The 22,238-nt window shown below is 38.1% G+C and overlaps 1 protein-coding gene across 4 annotated transcripts in view; it reads left to right on the top strand.

The window, feature by feature from the left end:
- ZFYVE28 (zinc finger FYVE-type containing 28) overlaps positions 1-22,238 on the top strand; it is a 113,640-nt gene that overhangs the window by 30,039 nt on the left and 61,363 nt on the right. For all 4 annotated transcript variants that reach the window (XM_059470923.1, XM_059470922.1, XM_059470920.1 and 1 more), the window contains exons 2-3: positions 3,036-3,176; positions 21,569-21,706. In XM_059470923.1, the coding sequence (XP_059326906.1) occupies positions 21,599-21,706 (108 nt within the window). In that variant the 5' untranslated portion in view covers positions 3,036-3,176; positions 21,569-21,598. The remainder of the gene's footprint in view (positions 1-3,035; positions 3,177-21,568; positions 21,707-22,238) is intronic.

The raw sequence follows: 22,238 nt of genomic DNA, 5'->3' as shown, positions 1-22,238 counted from the left end.
TACTTGAAAGCTGCTGTTAAAAGTCATGCAAAAAGTACTTGCAATTTTCTTTCAAAAAGGAATGTGTCTCTAAGAACCACCCTTGTGTCTGTAAATGCAATTTTCAAAATGATTCTTAGATTCCAGAATTACTGTGTGGTTTGAGATTGTTCTGTTGGCACCCTGGCCTCTTGTTGGTAGTTTATTTTTTGGTCTCTTTCCCATGTTGGGAAGTCTGTGCTAGAATTTTTCCTCTCTGTTGGTTGTCACTATTTTTTAGGGAGAGTTCCTGGTTTTGGTCTACCAGCTTGCTTACAAGATGTGAGAATGGCAACTTTTCCTTTGATAACATGCAAGAAATAATTCTACAGACCTGTTATTAATCTAATAACCTGTAACTGGCTAACATGTCTCTTAAATTAAGACTTTTTTAACATTCTCTTATAGTCCATTTAAATCCTTTTTGAAAAATCAGATCAGAATTCATTATGCAATAAACTGAACTAACCTAATCCTGGTCACTGTTCATTGGTCAGACTTGATGGGTAAAGCCAGAATGTAACAGTTCAGTAGTTCTTGCAACTTTTTCCTATGGACAGTTTCATACTGACTTTGTGGATGACAGGCAGGCATCTTCTGATTTTGCTATCTGACCTGTTGAGTGGAACTTACTACAAAGTAAAAATCATTAAAATAAATATTCAGTGAGTGATCTTTCACAAAATAATGGTGTATTATTATATAACATGGTTAAATGTGTGTTATTTTGTTTGGTTGGAGGTTTTTTTGTTTAATTTGTGGTGTTTTGATCCCTGTTTTGGTACTGGCTGGAATGATAATTTGTGTGCAGCATACAAATGAGGATAGCAAATTTTGACCCATATATGAAATGATGGTTTCAAATCTGTGAAGAATGTTCTCCAGTGGTGTGATACATTGTGCTGGCAGTAAAGATCCTCAGGATAACCTGGGCCATTTATTGGGCTGAATGTGTGGAATATAAAGAGAAATTAGGCAGAAGGAATGCAAGGTGTACTTGCACAATGAGATTCCTGCCTGGAGAGCTGATACTGAAAAGGCTGTTGGGATGATAACAGCAATATCACCATGTCCAGAAAACCTTCCTGTGCAACTAAACAAAAATTCTCCCCAGAAATCCCAAACCCATAAGTGCGTCCCACAGTGGTGACATGGTTAAAGGGGTTACAGCAGTCAGTGAAAACAGAAATAGGCAAATAGAATTAATGCTGAATAACGCAAAATTTGGTGAAGTCCACCAAATCAAAACAAGAGCTTGGATGCATTAATTTGTTGTGTAATGGGATTATTTCCTGAAACAAACTCCAGGGTAAGTGGTAGGATCTCCATGAGATGTTTTCAAATTAAGTCTTTCTATTAATTTTAGTACCTAACCATGGGAATTGCTAATTCTCATTCTGCCAAAGAATAGTAAGGAATTTGGATTAAATTATTTGAACCATATTTTACATAAACTGAAAATAAAAATTGGTGTTGTACATGGCACTATCCCTAATTTTCTGTTACCTAGTGCAGTAAATTGAATTGGTAAACTTCTGTTTTATTTGCTTTAAGTGGCCCCCTGTGAAGAGGTTTAGAGTTTCATGCAGTTTCATCTTGCCAGGGACCACATACGATTGACACAATTAATCAAAGATCACACTACTAATCCACACCAAACATAACACAGTTGAGAGAACTCAATTAAAACTTCTGTTCCTCCAGTTGAAAAAATCAGCCACGCGGGAGCTGTGTCTCAGGCATGCTTGTTTTGCTTGAGACCAGTCGTAATAAATTGCCTTATTTTGCCTCTGCAATGCAATTTAGATGCTTAAGAATCAGCAGTCATGCTTTGTCACAATTCCATACACAGACTCCTGCATCTTTGTTTATTGTCTAGAGGGTTTTAATGGTTGTGGATAAATGCTGAAGGAAAACATAAAAATCAGAAATAATAAAATCATTGGGTAGAGAATGCTTAAAGAAATGCTTTACTAAGCTTGACTATAAATACAGAGATTTAGAACTAAACATAAAATTTAGTAGTAATTGCATGCTCTCCCTCTTATTATCCTTCATTTTGGATTTTGTTTGTTTCCCTGACCATATATCACAAGCTTTATTCTTCTCCCTGGGCACCTTTATATCAGGGCTATAGTGAAGACACTATTCAAGAGTGTAGATTTTTGACAGCTTACAATTAGGATGTTGGAACCAGAACTCCTAGCTGTTAATGTTCAAAAAAATCATTTTATGGTGTAAAACTTTACTATTAATATTTCTCAGTGTTTTTGAGGAGGCATTCCTTTATTTGTTCGGTCTTTTTTATTATAGTTACTTTGATTTAATGTGGCCAGAAATCCATTGTGATGATTCTGTTCATTGCCACCTGAAAGGCTTGTGACATCATTTTCTCTCTGTAATGCCTTGTTTAGTGTTATTATTATTAGTGTTATGAAGTGCATCTGTCTGACCCTGGTAGATTCAGTACCTTTCTTTTCTGTGGCTTCATTCTTGTGATGCTCAAAGGGAGGATTCTGACCAGACCATGCTGCAAAGGTTACCATGGTGCTTGATGGATTATCCCATTGCTTGACAGGTTTGGGGGGTATAGTTTGTTTTAACTGGGAGAGCATCTTTGTCTTGTTCTGCCTAGAGCTGAAGTCTGCTTCTGTTTAATAAACAAACCTTCTGATTCACTTGTTGACTCCTCCAGATAATTATGCCACAAGAAGTGAGAATGCCAGGGTGGTTTTGGAGATAATGGTAGCTGAGTAATGTCTCAGATTTATTATGTGAGATGTTTTTTGAAAAGTTTTTTTTCTTCAAAGTAGAAAAAAATTCTGTGTGAGTGTAAATAATCTCAATATCATTATTTTCCATGCTGCTATACTGCTTATCTGGCTTATATGTTCAAAAAAATCACACTAAATACAACTAGCTGAAGTTTTTAGGTTTTGGGATTGGTTTGGGGTTTTTTTGAAGTTTTTAGGTTTTGGGATTGGTTTGGGGTAATTTTGTCCATGTCTCCAATGCAGAGAACAGACCCTCAGCTCCTTGCTCAGTTCTACTATGCTGATGAGGAACTAAATCAAGTGGCAGCTGAACTGGACAGTTTGGATGGAAGAAAGGACCCACAGAGATGTACCCTGCTGGTCAACCAGTTTCGCTCCTGTCAGGTAATCAAAGTGGCAACTTCCTGATTTCACTGGGATTTTTATGTACATTTAATGTATTCCATTAATTTTTTTTGTATAAGTTAGTTTTTATTGTCAGAGCTTTTTAAAATGAACCTTTGTTAGATACATGCCTTTCATTACTTTAAAGGGTATATTCTTGAAAATACTACCCATAAATTAAATTTCCTACATCTCATTTAAGAGTGCTGATGCTTTCCCTGAATAAGAATGCACATTATAACTTTGTTTCCTTTATATAAAATAAGCTTACAGGGCATGAGGCATGTTTCAAAATTTCAAGTAGCAAAAAATAGGCATGTCATTTGTAGCTGCTCATCTTTCATGCCTCATGAATTTCAGAGTTTTTCATTAGTAAATGAACAACATTCAGAGGGTTATGTTGTGTTTAGGTAATTCAGATTTTTAGAGGTAGAAAGAATCTACATTTTTCTACCCTTCATATTTACATGAATGCTTTGATATTTCTTCTCCCAGTCACACCCAAGAATTACAATTTAAACTGGAGTAGGTTCAAGTCCAAAATACATGATGCTCAGGTGCTATGAGGATTTCTGTATGAAAAGTAAATGTTTGCTGTCACTTTAGGACAATTTTAAGTGGAAGGACCATAGTAATAAATATACATTTACATCTCCAAGTAAAATATGCAGTTAAGCGTAAAGAATGTATTTTGATTCACCCTTGCTAAAATTTCTTCCTGTTACTCCTAATAAAATGTACTAAACTTCATTATGTGGAAAAATTTCATCACTAATCATGTTACAATGAGTTTCAAGAAAAGTGCTCTGATCATTGTAGGAAGTGTTCACATTAGGTTAGCTGAATCTGTTGAAAAGAAAACAGTCAGGTTCTCTGTGTATGCTTGCAAGAAAACTAAATTTCACAAATTGCAGCTTTTTGGAGTGCTTAAAGAGAAAGAGTAGACAGTGATTGTGTTGTTCTGTCAGAAACAATTTTACTACTTCTGTTTACTTTGAATATCTTCACAATTTCCTACTGTATTGTTCCTACAGAAAAATGTGAGTTTAAGGGATTACCAAACTGGACGCTGTAAGTTTATTGACAATTAAAAATGCTGTGACTTGGAGTGAAAAAAAATAGATGTGAAAGTTGCCTTCAGGGGAAGACTTCAGTCTTCTGTATGACAGATCAGTTGTACTCAAACCACACTTCATAAATATTTATCTGACTTCTGCAAAACCTCCAGTACTGGATGTTCCACAAACTTTCTACTCAAATTCTTTCCAGACTGGCAGGAAAGGTTTCCTGATATTAAGGGTGGGTTAACACTATCATTGTGCAAGACAAATCTCCTTGGTTGTTTTATCCTTGGCAGTGACAATTTATTCCCTGTTTCCCTGCAGGCACACAGGCTTTCTGATGTGTTTCCTGTAGTATAGGCAGACCTGAAGAGCTGTTCTAATAAAAAAAAATCTTCTCTGAATGTTTCACCTGTAGGAGTGCAGGAAATGCAGACTCTGACTGCTCCTTGGTCAGTTTGCTTGGCTTGTTCTGTAGTGATTCACTACCTTGTGACTCTTATTATCTTCTGATGTCTGGTAATTTCATTTGCCAAACAGATTGCTGTTACTAAAACAATCTGTTGCTAGAACTGAAAGAAAGGATGGACGATTTTTTATGTAGCTATTTTTGTAATTTGTAGTTTTAAAAGTTCTGTAGAATAGGTCAAATGTCATGTCAAAAATGGCTTTGCTTAAGTAGGTTTTACATTATTTTGTAGTACTTTGTGTAAATGCAGTGGTTTTTGGTTTCTTTCAAGAATTTGTCCTTTAATTTCTAAATGAGAGAAGGAACAGTGTTTTAGTAAGGACTCAAAATGTAGATATTTCCTGACCAAATTTCACACAGTAGGAGGAAAAATTGGTTTTAGCCTAAGGTGTGGTGGGGTTTGAGAGTGATGGAGAACCAACAGCCAGCCCTGGGCTCAGAATTGTGGTGGAAGGTTGTGCATGTAAAAGGAGGGTAACAGCTGCATTGTGCAACGCCTCTGGTGTCTGCAAAAACTGTCATGCAATTCTGAGACCTTTTCTTTAGAAATGTGCACTTTCTGACTCTTGAAGCAATGCTTTTGAAAAGTACTTTGTGACCACAGAACATAGTTTACCAGACTCCCAGTCTTTGCATGATTTTTTTCCTATTTTGTGCTAGCTTTTCCATGGAAACCGTAGTTTTAAGATCTCCAGATTACTCCCAATTTTTATCTCCATGAAATTTAGAGTCATAGTATTTCTATCAGATTTTAGTGTTTTTTAGGGACAAGGATTTCTAAAATTCCGTGTCCTATCTTGGCATCTGTTTTTTAAATTAATCATTGTTCCTGGGTTGCTTATTTTCATATCATTGACTGCTAGTGTCTGCCTGATTAACAAATTATGTTTTTCAATTTTATTTTTATCAGAGAGAGGAAATGCCTTTAAATTAATGTGATTTTTTTTTTAATGCTAACAAGTCTTACAAACTGTGATTCTTCTTGGAGAGAGGTTGGGTGTGATGTTGGCTCTTAACCATATCTGAAGAGTCAAGATTTAAATCCTTGTGTCTGTTCTGAACTTCTGATAGTTTTGTTAAAGATCTCCAAGTTTGCTGTAGTGTGTGAGCAGACAGACAAACCAGAAGATCTCTGCCTAAAGGATGTAACACTTCCTAGAGGACATACTTCAAGTTTTCTGTCTTAACAAAACTGGCAGAATTAGTCAAGGCAGGTTGAAGACATGGTGCATTGTGGATGTGCAGAGAACTGCAGTCTTCAAGCCTGTTGATGCATCCTTAGTAAAGAACTGCAGCTCTTAGTGTTGTCTTCTGCTTTGTCATAATGCTGTCTGCTGATAAGAATCACACTTTTTACCGTAAATTAACTCTTCAGAATTTCTCAGTATCTTGCAGCTTGGTTTTCAAATGCTGTGGGTTGACTGTACAGCAGGATGCTGAGTAGCATAATCCATGAGTAAGAGTGGTAAGATGAGTAAGAGAATGGTTTTCAAAGCTTTTCATTTTCACAATAATGTGATGTAACACTGTTTTCCAGTTATGGTAGCTTAGTATAAAAATGCCATCCCTCATTTTGCCTTGCTGTTTGCATGTCAGTGGTAAACTATTGTGAAATCATAACATATCTATCAATACAGTATCTTGCATTTATTATGTGATTAATACCTATTCAACAGAATAAAACACTTCTTTACTGGTTTCTGTTAAGATGAACAATATCTAAAGTGTGCTGTGATGCATGATGAAAAGCCATGTAAGTTTTTCTTAAATGAACCAAAAGGTAGGTAGAATGTAAAACTATGGTTTATTGAACTTGATTGATGGTTCTAGAAGGAAAACTTTTTTTTATTAAGAAAAACGTCTCTGCATTAGTGAGTCTTCAGTAATACGCAGTGCTTGTTCATCTGAGGTTTTTTCCCTGCAACACAAATCATTGCAGTGTTTTTATATTAGTGGTATAACAAGGTGTCCTTTGCTATGCTTTTCACAACATCACACAGTATTGAATTTTACAAGAAGTGATGGTAGCTCATGTACACTTTTGAATTACTCACTCATGCATTCACTATCATTCTCTAAATTATTTTGCTTTGATCGTTGCTGTTTTCACATTGATTAGTGTTTTGTTAGTTGACTTGGTAAACTGGTTTAAACCAATTTATTGGCTATTTAAATGGAGTTTGGTTTATTGTTAAATATTACAAAAGTTCATTTGTTTTGTTTTAGAGTAAAAAACCCCTTTGTTTCTAAAGCAGAGATTTGTTAGGACTTCACCACTAACAAACCTGTGCATAGAAGGTGAGAATGTTTTTAGGATCATAGTCCTTGCTTGCTGTTTCAGTGCACTGAGAATTACTTCTCTGTGTACAGTAGTGAGGTCTCAGAATAGCACATGAGTCAGCTCCAGCATGGTTTTATCAGCGTTATTCCTGCAGATTGTGTCTCAGCAGTGTCTCTTGATCTGCTGAAGTGCACAAGGGAGGAATTTGCCCCATCAGGGCACTGACCTAGAGCAAACCATAGACTCTCCTGGCTGTGCTGTCCTTTTGCACTGTTCCACAGCACAGTAAAATGGGGCATTTGTAATAGTTGTGAGACATGACTGTTTCTGGCTCACTGCTAGGAGTGATGGACACTGCATTGACTGGCAGTACATTACACTGGTTCTTCACTCCTTTCCTGCTGTTTGCCTTCTTGGGAAACACCTCCTGAATTACTGCAATTGGCAGCCCAGTGTTTCCAATTCAGCTTTAGCAGTTCCATTTTGCTGTAACATGAGGCTGTAAAATGCAGTCTTTAGTGGACTGCCACCTGTGTAGGTCATTCCTTCATACAGTGCTGAGAAGGAGGCACCTGTGAACCTGAACTTTGTTACCCTCTGTAGCCTAAGTAAGTGTTGCTGCGGAGTTGGAGCCCTCAGAGAAAGCTAATCATATTTCTGTGTTGTGTTTTATCACTTGTCTGTCTCAGTTTCTGTAGCAATACAAAATATGTCGTGAATTTTGTCAAAAATGCTATGTTTCAACCACACTTATCTCCATATTTCTTCAAGCTCAATTTAACAACTGAAAGCATCACTATGAAATGAGTTTGACGTACAAGTGTCAGTGGAAACAAAGCTTTGTCCTCACCATAAAGGAATATGGGTTCCAGGCTGAGGGAGCTTACTGTGGGGTGTGGATGATGTAAATGGATATAAAGATGATATAAATTGAATATGGCAAACAAGGAGTAAAGGAACAGTGCTGCTGGCAGCATACTTGGGGAATCTGCTTTGTCACATGCTAAAATCGCACTCATAGGATAGTTTGGGTTGGAAGAAACCTTAAATATCAGCCAGCTCCAAGCCCCCTCCTATGGGTCTGAACACCTCTCATTAGACTTCCCCAGCAGGGGGAGGGACCTTGCTCTTGGCCTCGTTGAATCAAAATTTTTACACAAAAAGAAAATATATAGTCTATCTTTGAAATATGTTTTTTGTATATCTTAAAAGCTTAGGAATGTGATTTGCTTTCTGAAGAGGGAGATGGATGGATGAACAAGTCTAGAAGTGGGGAAGCTCTTTGTCTGGCACTGTGTTGTGTCTGACCAAAGCAGTGATTGTGTTTGATCATGGGTCACTTTAGGGGCTGGTTACCAATTTCAGCCTGATGGGGATAGCATCCAGCTGTCTTTCAAAGCAGCTTACCTCATGTATGTGGGCAGATTTCTGTATTGTTTTTTTATTTAATTAAGAAAACCTCGCAAGACACCAACAACAGTAACACAAAAAAACTCAAACCAAAAAAACCACAAACAACCAAAACAAAACCAAACAAATGAAAACAACAGGCCAGCAAAAATCTAACTCCAAACAAACAAAACTTCCAACATAACACCATCACACAGAACTGTGAAGCTGTTGCAGGGTTTGCAAATTGCTTAGTAACATTTCCAGAGTGGAAGAGAAACATGACTGAGCTGAGTAAATTGTCATAGAGCATGCATTGATTTCTCTGTAGTGGGAAATGGAAAGGCTCTTCAGTGTGTGACATTTGAGTTTTCTTATTATATATATTTAAAAATAAACAAAAGTTGATGTAGCATGAAATGACAACACAGGTGGTAATCAATAATGCACAAGGGTGAAACTCAATCTGGATTGACAAGTTGCTAAATAATGAAAAGAGAACTTATCTTTGTGTACAAAACACTATTAATTTTTTATCAGTGAAAAAGGGATGTGATTATATTATGTTAAATGGTGCATGCTGGGGTAGCCATAGGTTGTTGCTAAAGAGCTGTGATGCAAGGATGTGCTGTACCATCTGCTCATGATGACCACAGTCATTGCATGCAAACTCCTGTGGAAAGCCACTGCCTTTGGTGGATGAGGTAGTCATCCATATAAAACTTGAGGTGCTGACAGAAGAGCAAAATTAATATTTTATCTGTACTTCAATTAGAACAGTTTCTTCTTTTGGTCACAAGCTGTATTCAAATTTAAAAATACATTTATTCTTTGTGAAAGAGAACCCAGCTATGGAAGGCTCTTAATTTCAGAGGTATTGGAGTCTTCCAATGCTCAGCTTCAAAAGATAAAATGATTTTTCATTTCTTAATGTATGATTATTTGCCTTTGATCATAGTTTTTATATTGCTAACAATTGGCACCTTGGTACCTTGAATGAGAATTGGCAGGGGGCCTGAGACACAGAGATGTCATTCCCAGAACATTTGGAGGCTAAATGAGGACAATGGAGCCAGGTCATTTTAAGGCTGACTTTTTTGAGCCTTTGTGAAGTAAGATACTGTACCAGACCCAGTTATGTAGGAATTAATGTAATGTGATGTGTCTGACTGTCAGGGGCTTTACAGTTCTGCCACACTCTTCAGCAGTGCCATCAGAGGATTGCTGTCAGCTCTGCTATATGTGATTGGCTAAATTTTAATTATATTTTTTACTGTTGCAAAGAAAGATAGATTCTGGTATCAGCCACTGAATTTTTTATGTAGTCTGAATTGTTTATGTAGTCTCATAACTTAAATATGCTGCAATTTTCCTTCTTTTCTCCATATGGATGTGGTAGCTCCATGTTAGCAAGATTAACAATATGTGCAAATTATTTATTTTGCAATGTTTCTGTACTTGGGGATTAAGTCTCTTTCCTGTGCTAGAAGCCTTTTCACTTAATCATATAGAAAAATCCCCTTTCTTTATTTATTTTTTCCTTTAATGCTGGGAAAGTATGATAAGAAAGACAAAAAGGCAAGCCAGTAATTTTTTTCAAGTCAGTTCTTAGCAGTGGAATTTAATTTTCATTGTGACCTTAACATACTTGAAAGTTAAAGCCTGTTTTTTAATAAGAAATAATTAATTTCATAATAATGGATTATTATGAAGAATATTTTGTGGAATATTGTGCAATCTGGTTTTCTCATGTGTTAGGTTGTTTTAAGTAAGTTTTCATTTAGCGAAATCCTTGAATGGAACATCCTGAGTTGGAAGGAAGGCACAAGGATCATCAATTCCTGGCCCTGCACAGCCCCATCCCCAGGAGTCCCCCCCTGTGCCCCAGAGCATTGTCCAAACACCCCCTAAGCTCTGCCAGGCTGGTGCTGTGACCGCTGCCCTGGGGAGCCTGGTCAGGGCCCAGCCGCCCTCTGGGGCAAAACCTTTCACTAATATCCAACCTGAACACCCCTGATACAACTTCAGGCCCTTCCCTCATTCCTGTCACTGTCACCACAGAGCAGGGATCAGTGCCTGCCCCTCCCCTCTGAGGAAGTTCTAACTGCACTGAGGTCTCCTCTCACTTTCCTCCTCCTGGGACATCCCCAGTTCATTTGTTTGTCCCTGAGTCCTTCCCCAGAGGTTCTCACTGTGCCACTGCCAGCTCCAGGCTCTGTGCATCCCAGCCCTGCATTACACACAGAGCCAGCAATGCCCCTCCCTGCCCTGCCCTCTGCTCCTGGAGAGCTGCACCCCTCCAGCAGTCACAGAACTCATCCCACAGGTTCTGCTCATGCCACTGATGCCAAATCCTTGGGGCTGGGCCAAGGCTTTGAGCTCCTCCTGCTGGATCCTCCTGCTGCACCTTGGGATGAAAGCCTTTAGGTGTTAAATATGTTAAATATATATCTATATATGTTAAATATTGGACACAAAAAGGACTTCTGCATTTTACAAGGAGGGATTGCAAAATGCTTTAGAGTTTGAGAGAAAAGATGAATTTCACACTGCCCTTTCATTACCATTAGTGTATAATTTAACAATATACTACTAATTGAATGGCTGGAATTCAAGGTGATGGGAAGAAAATAAATTGTTGGCCATTAGGGTTTGTTCAATCATTGCAACTTTATAATTAGCCAGAGAGAATGAGAAACTTAAATAGTTCCCTTATAACTCCAAGTTCTCTTTGGAGAAAAGATGCACTGTTTATCTTCTGCCTCCCATTTATCCTTTTGAAAGAATTTGTGTTAACTCATTGCTGCACAGTGTTCTTGGTGAAAAATAATGCAGACTTTAAGACAATAATTAACAAAATTATAAATTTTTGAAAGCATTACATGTATTAGCAAGCTAGTGTTGCTTCGAAGAAGTTTGAAATGATTGATATGAAAACAGCTGGTGATAAGGATGGATTTGCTGTTGGAGAGCAGGCTTCAGACAGTGGGCTTTGTTCTTGCATGCTTATGCACTGCTTGCACTCATAAAAATTTCCCATTTTAAAGGCTTTGGGAAATCTGTACTTGTATAAAATTAATTATGCAGAAAATCTTCTCTTGATTAAGGAAGCTTACCTTTTTTGCTTATTCCACCTACTCTCTCCTGCTGGGTTTCCATTTTTTAGAGTAGTGCTATTTTTTCAACACTTGTCCAAGTGGTGTTGAGGTGAGCAGCAGCAGCATTACCCCAAGTACATGGTTCTTCACCTGCTGAAGAGATAAAGCTCGATACTTCTTACATGTTCATACTGCTCCTTGTTCCATAGTTCTGAGAAAGGCTCAGAATTTAATTCAGAAAATGTAGTGCTCTTGATACTAACTTATGATGTACACAATGCAAATTCTTAGGTTTGCCCTGAGAATACATTTTCAGTTCTCTAGAGGTCTCAAGGTTTCTGTGCCTGAAGATGACTTACACAAATACCAAGCAGCAGATATTTGTATTCTTTGGTTTCTCACTTGCCCTGCAGTGTCTGTAACTGCTGCTGAGGTTGTTGCTATTCCACATACACAGGGCTTATAACCAAACAGAGTAATAGTTCATGTAGAGGTGGTAAATGATGATCCTCTCGAGGCTGCAAAGCTTGTTTAATTGATTTGTGCAACTGAGGCTCTGAGCTAAACTGCCTTTGTGATGGAAGCTCTGGTTATTTTTGCTTTGGAATTGTTCTGGTACTGTGAAAAAGTCTTTTTTGGTGTTTTTTGTTCACTTTTTTCTGTTTGGGTCTGATGCAGACACAAATAATCAGAGATGGAATCTAGTAGGCTTTCAGAGTCATGTTTACCTTTGACTTAGCTGATAACTGGTATGAGAAATTATTTTTCATTTTCATACATTTGTACAAACCTCTGGCCTCAGTGCCAGCCTTGTTTATTATTTGTACCATATTCCTCCATAGGGATTTTGCAAATTTGACTGTAAAATCTTTTAACCCTGTAGCTGGAATGTGATGAGTTTTCTCAGTAGATCTAATTAAAACATTTGTGGTTGTCTGGCTTATTCTGAAATGCAAATATCATAATGTATAATTGAGAAAAGAAAATTATGAGGGGATTCCTCAACCAGGAAAGCAGCATTATCTTGATGTAAATTTTTAGGAGAACTTTAGGCCACTCATTTAAAATACACACACTGTAGAAATTATTTGAAGCTCGAACACTCTTAGAATGAGTCTCCAAAGATTTGGGCTCCTTGGTTTTCAATTTAAGTGTTGTTGGATATAACTCTGTATTTGTGGTGTAATTTCACAATTGGCCTTTTTTTGTCATTTGTCTGCAGCTGCGCAACTTCAGCATAACTCAATTAATTCTGTACTCAGTGAAATCAGATTTTTCATTGATTTTTAACACTAAATGTGTTCTTTCTTTCCTACCAGGTAAAGGCTTTTAAATTTACCAGTGCTGTGGGTTATGAGTGGGCTTTATAACTGTATTAATGGAAGGGCATAGAGTGGTTTCAGAAGGAAACATTTCTGTAAATTTGAGTGGCTTTGGTCAGAGGTCTGTGATAGCTTTAGCAGCTCTGCATGTTGGCTGCCCAGTCTTGGATTCAAGCAAGCCTTGGGCACTTGGTAGAAATGTTATAAACATTTTAGTTTCAGTAAATATCTTAACTTTATTGCTTGGCTGTGTAGTTGAGCATGGGCTAACGAGAGAAATGAACTTTGATTTTATATAAAAATAACCCTGTTCCAATGTGTATTTCTGTGTTATCACACATAATTCCTTAGGCATTATTCCGTGGTCTGTTGGCAGCGTCAGTTTAAAAATTTACACTGTTCTTGTTCCTATTCCCACACTTATGCATGGCACCCCTCAAAGCACATCTTTGAGAGAGCTTTGAAGTTTTAGATCCTTATCCAAGGCTAGTTTAAATAAACTGTGGTAAGCTTTACATTGCAAACACTTGTTCAGCTGTACTGATGCACGTATTTGTGGAGTCTGCCTGTGAACTCTAGCAGTGAAATGACGTGGGTCACTCTGGCACTGAAACCCTTTCCTGGTGTCCCCAGCACAAGAGCACTGAGTGCTGGTGGGACATGGGGACAGGGACTGCAGGGTGGGTGAGATGGGGAGATAAGGGCTGAGTCTCCTGCCAAAGGCTGACACTGCAGAATGGCCTGACGCCAGTCTGTGATGGAAAGTGGCTTTGTGTTTCAGGGGTAAAAAAACCTTATCTGAGGGTGTCTCCTGCTATCTGATAAGTTTAAGTGGTATGAGAATAAGGAATCTCTAGGGGGAAATGTATGCTCTTGCATTCTGTGCTTTATTGGAATTGGATCCATGCTGAAGAGAAGCAGTTTTTACAAAGGAAGTCGGCATCAAGGAGCATCCCTTGATGGAGAGGGTACCTGTCAGGAGCTGCTGAAGAACTCAGAGGGCAGTGCTGTAATGGATTGGCAGTGAGTTATCTGTGAAGTACTAATTGTATCATTAACATCCTTGACAGGAGCAAACTGGGAGTATGTACCATAATCACTGTGAACAATGAGACAGTTCAGAGGTGGGATGTTTTCCTGTTTGATTGCATCTGTCCATTGAAGAACATTTTCTTGTAGAATTAGATGGAAATAGATCTCATTAAAGGAGACAAATTAGCCAAAAGTGAAAGGAACTCCCTGCTGGGTTCTGAAACCTAATGATTGGTTAGCAGTTGGCAAGAATCTATTCCTGATGCTATTTTGTTAATTGATACAAAGGTTAAACAGTGTGGATTGAACTAGGAGTACTTTTAGCTGAAGTAATGGCCAGGTCTTTCTTGCCTAATTTGTAACCCTGGAGACATTATATTAGTTATGTTATGTCAGTGAAGGAGACAGCAGGGTAATTCCTGAGATGAAAGAGAAAGTTGACCGAAAGAAACATTCGTGGTCACAAAGTTTAGAAACTGTAGCAGACAAAGATGCCTTTTAACAACAGAGGGAAGAAGTAAGAACCAGAAGCAAACTCTGTCCAACTTGTTGGGTGCTCCTCATTGATTTGTGGTGAGGAGGGAATCATGATTGTTTTCTGAATTGTATCTGTGTTTGAGGCCTTTTTTAAACTGGAACAGAGCTGGTGGACTCTAGAAATAAGTTCTCATAAGGCTTGTATTTAAGAGACTTTCTGCAGTAAAGTCAGAAATTTGTGCCAGGATTAGGCTGTTTGACATGAGAGTGAGCTAAGACTTATTTGGAGAAAATTATTTTCTTTTATGCAGTGTCTTCCAATTTAATTTTAGTGGGGACAGTGCCAGTCTAGAAAAAGAAAGAAAAACTGACAAGAGCCATTTTAAAGTGATGATGTCAAGATTAAGTTTAAATCTGAGACAATACACATATCTACTTTACTTTTTTCCTGTCATCACAGAGCTTGTAAATTTGGGTGGTTTTCCCTTAGACTTTCATTTCCAGTTCAGTTGTTTTATAATTGATGGCAACATTTGTCATTTCATTACTCCTAGCAGTGATGACTTGTGTGAGTTGCATTGCCCTAACAGATGTCTTCTCTTTGCTGCCTGACATCTTCAAACAGTTGGTGTCAGGTACCTGCTTCCTACTTGGATTTGCCATTGAGTGAAAGATCTTAACATTTATTTTGCAAGCAGGCAGAGTTGTCAACCCTTTCATATGTTTTCACCATACTTCACTGCAAATGAACTTGAGTATGGTTGTTGTAAATACACTAAGGAACTTATAAGTATCATAAGAGTTGTGTGTTTTGTCTGTTGGGTTTGGTTCACAGATGTTAAATTTGCCTTTTTTCCCCCAGTAAATCAGGTGATCAGCAGAATGTTGTAGTTGGGTGAAAAACAAACCTGCAGAGTTAAACATTCATTATCAATAAAAAAAATAAATATGTCTTTTTAAATGTTGGCTTTTAACAGCTTTTCATAATTTTGGGGGAAACTTCTGGTCACTACAGAATAATTAGCAAATGGCTATAAAATATAAAATGCTTGACTGTAAGTTGGGCCATCAGTACAACTCCATCAACAGGAATGTATTTAATGTATTCCATTAACAGGAATTGTATTTTCTTTCTACATTTCATATTTGATCTTATATAGGGAGTGATTAATATTTAAATGTATTTTTTCCTTGAAAAAAGGATCCTAATAATGTTTAGTACTGTAGTCTTAAATTGTAGTTTCTCACGTTAACAAGTTTTTTCATGTATTTCCACTTGCTCACATAGGGTCAGATAGGTCATTGTGAGAAACTCCTGTTATCTAAGACTGTGGACAGAGTGGAATGAAAATGCTGTGCATTGCAGGTCAGGGAATTAATTTGCAGCAGCGAACTGTAGGGAAGAAAGCTGGATCCATGCCAACTCAGTAATGAATGTGTTGGGGATGCAGGATGCTTTCATTGCAGCAGGGGAAGGCAAAGTGAAGATGGCAGTAATTCATGATGACATCTCCTTCATTCTGCCCTCTGAATGGGGATTCCTCTTTTATTTATTGAGAGTTGTTGCTAGGCTGGGGCAATACAGAATTTAAATTGCTAGATATCCAAGGTGCCTTTTCATGGTCAGTTTTGGTATTACTCTCTAGTGGGATGGGTTAAACTAGGGGCTGCTCCCCAAAGTTCATACATGGAAAAATTATGTTACTTTTAGAAAGTGGAGTCTCATGAGTTGCACCCTCAGTTTACAGATGATACCAAGTTGGGTGGAAGAGTTGATCTCTTCAACAGGTTGATCTCTTCAACAAGAGTTGATCTCTTTCAACAGGAAAGCTCAGCAGAGGGATCTGGACGGGCTGGATCAGTGGGCCCAGGGCTCTGAGGTTCAACAAGGCCGAGTGCTGGGTCCTGCCCCTGGCTCACAGCAACCCCTGCAGTGCCACAGCTGGGCCAGAGTGGCTGGAAAGGGCCCCGTGGAAAAGGACCTGGGGGTGCTGGGTGAGAGTGGCTGAACACGAGCCGGGGTGCCCAGGTGGCCAAGAAGGCCAATGGCAGCTGGGCTGGATCAGCAGTGGTGTGGCCAAGCACAGGTATTTTGAGTGGCTGAGGCAGCTGGACATATTTAGCCTGGAGAGGAGGCTCAGGGAAGACCTTATTGTTCTCTCCAACTACCTGAGGTTGTAGCCAGGTGGCGTTCAGGCTCCTCTCCTCAGTAATAATAGAAAAGGCAAGAGGAAATGGCCCAGGTTGTGCCAGGAGAGGTTTAGATGGGATATTAGGAAAGCTTCCTTCATGAAAAGGGTTAGCAAGCATTGGAACAGGCTGCCCAGGGCAGTGGCTGAGTCACCATCACTGGAGGTGATGAAAAGATTTGTGGATGTGGTACTTGGGCACATGATTTAGCAGGGGACTTGGTGGTGCTGTGTTAGTGGTTGGACTTGATCTGAAAAGTCTTTTCCACCCCAAACAATTCCATTGAACTACATTGCCAGTAGGAAATAATCAATTAGCTGATGAGGCAAAAAGAGTCTGAAAGCTCAGCCTTTGGATCTGTGCAAGATGGACTGGAGGGAAGACCTCAGAGAGGCTTGGGATCTCTAGTGTGAAATAACTGTCTGGGTTCTGAAGCCAGGACTTTTGTGTATACCTTGAGAACCTGTTTGTTACATCACAGAGGACACCACCCCTTGGTACTGGATTCTTTTGTTAAAGTAGCCCATAAAACCCTAAATACTCACAAATTGTTTTAATTACAATAAAATCTTCCTTTATTTTTGGCATTAATTTTTGTTCTTCAGTGACTTCTGATTGCAATAATGTGATGTTAAAGGAGTTCTGGAACTTACCAAGCTAGAAAAGGTAACAAAAAATGTCATAGACTTAATTAAATGAAGAGGATAAAGAATCATCTCTTCAGCTCATGGTGATATTGTCATAGACCACATTGCCTTAGCTGGATTTTACTGATAACTCAAAACATGACTGTTAAAGAGGTACTGAAGAGCACAGAAAGTTACCTTCCTTTGAAGAAGTCTTGCAAAAGACCTCAGAAAGGTCATATTAAATTTAATGTTGTGGAAGAGCGGCATAAATTTCATCAATGACATGTACAAAAGAGTAGATTAGTTTGCCTTTTGTTGCTGTAAACATATGTTTCATAGTATAAGGAAGATGATACCTTGGCATTTTTTTGGTACCTATTCAGGAAGCTAAGGCAGCAATTGATGTTAGCGTTATGCTCTAATTATTTCATATATGGCTAATTACTGATGGGCCAAAAATAAACCAACTTTTTGTCCTCTACTCTGGCTACCTACATACATTGTCTCACTACCACTCATTATCTTCCCTATCAGCATAAAATATAAGTGCTGTCTGTTATGTGAAACTCTGAGCTGTGTTTTCCAGGAAATGAGGAGTTTGGAGTAAATCCCAAAGCAGAATCTCTGCAGTGGCTGCCTGTGCTACTGAAAAGCCTCAGCAGAGCACCTGAAACAAAACTGTGCACATCCCAGTGTGCAGATAAAGCAAAAGATAACAGATAAAGCCACCAAAGGAGGCATTAAAATCCAGAGGCTTTTATGTGGAAAGATGGATCAAGTGAAAGATTTACTACTTCAATTCCAACTAATTGATTTCTGTTGCTTAATTGGAGCAAAATTTCAGTGCTACCATGTATCCAAACCCATTTGTTATTAGCTTACAAAGCAGAATACTGTAATTAAATAAATTGAATGTTTCTTGAAGCTCTTATAAAGAAAAGACTAATTTGCTTACAATGCCTTGGATAGTCTGTCTAAATTGGCTGGCATCCTTCCAGTTTTAAAGCATCTGAGATCTGAAATTATTATGGGAGCAAATATTCCAGATTTTTTATGGAAGTTATTCTGCTCTGGGTGTCATAAGAAAAATGGTAGAGGGAAGTGATGGAGAAATGTTGGTTTGTTTTGGGGTTTTTTTTCTTCTGTAGGACAATAAAATAAACCCTGTAGAACAACAGGGAATTTGGGAAATTGCACATCTTGAAGCAGCAAAAGCAATTTACCTTGTAGAAATCTTTCAGTATTTGTACATTTTATATCTAAGTTCCATCAACTGTTCCTTCCTAATCTTCCTGTATCTCTGCTAGACCAGGCAGGAAAAGATGCCCATCTTTTCAATTGGCTTTTTCACTCAGCTCTCTGGCAGAATAACCAGCTGCCCACATGAAGCATACAGACAACTGCTACTGGAGATGGGCTATTGTGATTTATCTCCATTGGGAAGTGCATATTAAAATTCTAATTATCTGCAGTTTAACTTAGTAGTACTGCACATATTAAAAAAACACCTGACTCCAAGTTTGGCATAAGTGGAGATATATTGGTAGATCTTGGATGCTCTGGAGCAGACGCATCTAGAGATTATAGGAATGTTGAAGAAATGAGGAAGAATATTAAGGGTCTTTTAAGTAGGAAGCAAATAAATTATATGCTTAAACATTAGCATATTGTATAAAGTTGAATTATCTTCGTTACATCATCTTGTCTTTAGTTGCAATATTTAAGTGCATTAAGGTATAAAATTTCATTAGGCTTGTAATAATTATCTCCTGAGATGATTTAGACCATCTTAGAGCTTTTTAACAGGTATAATGATTAAAAAAACAGAGCAAAACCATGGAACGGTTGCTTACCAGCTGTGAGTCCTCTTTCTTTATTCTATTTGTGTAAAATCTTCTTTGATACTCAGGAATTTTGAATATGTATATAGGTGGTTATGTAAGGGAAATTCAATCTTGTAGCTGCTGTCAAATAAGATTACATTTATAAAATAATCCACTGAAGTAAAATAAAATTTAGGGAGGAAAGTTTTTTTAATATGTCTTTTCCTCTTATTCTGTGTAGCATTTTAGGGGGAAAAAAGTAAGAGAAAAATTGCATTTCCCCATATTAAAGTTGGTTGGCAAGTAAAATAAATTGGAATATCATGTTCTAAAATAAAATGTCATTGGATTACTTACAGTCTGATATAACCAGATTTGAATAGTGTTCTTCTCCCATTTCCTGCCTTAATATTTCTCTGCATGTTGTGAAAGTTTTACAAAATTTTAACTGGTAAGATTGCTTTTTACCACTGTATCTCTCTAATGCAAAAAGGCCTTTACAAACTTTGATTAATTCTCTGAAAACAGGAATCTGGCTTTTTCATCCTGGTGATAAAGACCAACTTGTATTGCACTAGTGATAAAGTAAGAGCTACAGGCAAAGCACCTGGTCTCAAAATAGATCAGTAATAACAGATTTGAGTGACTCATGCCTTTCTACAATGTAAATGTTTTTATCCTCAGTTCCAGTCTTTGCTCTGTTACTTTGGGTGGCAGCTGGGTAGGTTAGGAGTTGTTTTTCCTAGGAGACCTACTTTCCAAATACTTTGGTTCCCAGGCAGAGTTAGCTAAAAAATGGTGAGAGAAGTGTACTCAATACCACGAATTAAGAAATGGAAGGGGGATGGGAAAGTTGCTGTTATTCTGGCTTTTCTGACCCTAAAGTGTCATGCCAGTTTGGATGTGATTGTTTGTCTAACTCCCTGTTGTCCTGGAGGTGGTGCATGTTCTGCAGCCAGCGGTTCCAGATGCTGCTGCTGCAGCAGGGTCTGGGCATCTCTGCTCTGTTCTCTTCCAGCATTTGAGCTTCCAGTGCTCCTTGCAATGACCCCAGGCAGTATTTAAGGTTGGTTTTTCCATCTGTTCCTGCAAGGGGCATCCCTTTGGGTTCTAAGGGATCCTAGTGCCCCACTGATCCTGGCAGTACAATGGGCCCAGCACAGTGAGGGGGAGATTTCATCTCTAAAATCAGGAATTTTGTCAGTGATTCTAGTTTTCTTTTCTTGTCTTTTCTCATACCTGCTGGCCATGGTCTGTGTTGTGATGCCCTGGAGGGGCTACAGGGCATTTGATTTTCAGTCTTACATCTAGAGAAGATGGTTGATGGTTGCATTTCTTTGTGTGTTTTAACTGTATGAGATGAGGTTTTTTGTTTGTTTTTTACAACTTTATTGAAATGAAACTTATTATCTCATGACAGCTTTGCAAAAAATGCTTTATTGTGAAACTGTTTTAATGGTTAACACATCAAGTACCTTATACCAGTGTGTAATAAATATTGCTGACTGTTAATTTATTCCCTTATTTTGGATGAAGACAACTGTAATTACAGCCTTAATGTTAAGATTATTTTGTGGCAACAGCAGGTGCAACAGTCTGTGGAGAAATTGCAGAAAATGTGGATCATTCTTTGTAGCTATAGTAGGTTTTGTCTTTTTTGATGGGGAACATATTAAAGGGGCAGGTTTCTTCAAAATTCCTGTCTCCTTGTTTTTTAAATGTAGGTGAAAATAAACCAGTGAAGTGTACATTTAAGGCAATTCTGTCTGTTAAGCAATTTTGTACAGACAGATGTGGTGGTATTTGTTTGAGAAATACTTTAAATAAAATGTAAATTCTGTAAATAGCGGAAGAAGCAGAAGACAAAACATCTTTATGAAAGCACTCAGCCTTTTTCATGCTCTCAATCTACCTTTATTATGTTAATTAAATTCTGTACAGTTCCCAGCAGGGGAATGTGAAAATTATCTTTTCAAATAAATGAATACAGATTATTTACTGCATATCAAGAAACTGCTTGTAGGTCTTTGATCACTGTCCTGGTGCAGAGGTAGATCAGAGCAGTTATTAAAGCTGTAATTTCTGTGGTGGCCCCTTATCCTCCTGCTGCCTGGGGGATGACGTGGTTGGTGAGTGTGCCAGCCCTTGCCCATTGGGGATTCAAGTGTGTAAAGTGCTTTAGATTACCAGGATGAGCTTAAATGATCCCAACATAACTCAATTTCTAACAACTGCAAGGTACCCTGTCAGGTGTCTTTGTGGGAATAAGGGGAGTGTGTATTGTTGGGGCTGGTGAGAGGAAATGGAAGTATAATTCACTTGTATTTCTAATTTATTTACTGATAGATACAGATAACTGGAGGTAACGAGCTCTTTGTCATGCCTCCTCATCAGAAGTCCCCATAGAGTAGTCAAATTAAAGTGCAGCTAATCTGAGAAACAGTTTCTAGGAAAACTACAAAGAGTGAATTTTGCTGCTCTTGTTTCTGTGCAGTGTTCTCTGTTTTCACTGTGTGTATGAAGACCATGAGAGTTAAACACTGCATTTTCTATCTTAATGGGTTGGTACCTCACTATTTTCTATGCAAACAGTATATATGGTATCCTGTGTTTTGCTTCAGGATAATGTTTTGAACATCATAAACCAAATCATGGATGAATGCATTCCACATGAACGGGCCAACAGAGACTTCTGTGTGAAGTTTCCAGAGGAAATTCGGCATGACAACCTTGCAGGACAGCTTTGGTTTGGAGCAGAGGTAGGTCTGTCACACTGCTGTTTTTTGGATTAATAGACACTTTTTTATTGTGTAAAGCCATAAGAACCTTTTCAGACTTTTCTGAAAGAGGTACAAAAAAGAATTACAGGGCAAAATAAACAAGAGGACTTGCTCTGGGGGTGCTCAGAGAAATGGGGTTCTTTAACTGTGGTTTCGGCTGGACTAAGAGCATACCAGGTTATCTTCATAATTGTGTGTTGTCAGTAATCTATAGTGAAAAGCTATTCTTTTGTGGGTTAACAGCTGAGTGATGTTTTTGAGTTTTTTTCTGATCAGCCATTTTGTGTTTAGAAGACCTTAGAAACAAATAAAAGTGTATTAGGGAGTTTTAACAGGACAAAAGTTCATCTCCAACAAATAGAAGTGCATGCTGTCACTTTATTTTAATGCCTCTGTTATGCTATAATTCATCCTAAATATGCAACCTCAGGCTGTCATTTGTTTCACATAACTGCCTTGTTTCATGTGTATGCCATGAAACATACATGGCATACACATGAAACAAGGCAGT

Source organism: Ammospiza nelsoni, chromosome 4 (assembly GCF_027579445.1).
Source record: "Ammospiza nelsoni isolate bAmmNel1 chromosome 4, bAmmNel1.pri, whole genome shotgun sequence".
NCBI lineage: Eukaryota > Metazoa > Chordata > Aves > Passeriformes > Passerellidae > Ammospiza > Ammospiza nelsoni.
This window is presented reverse-complemented; position numbering and strand designations above follow the sequence as displayed.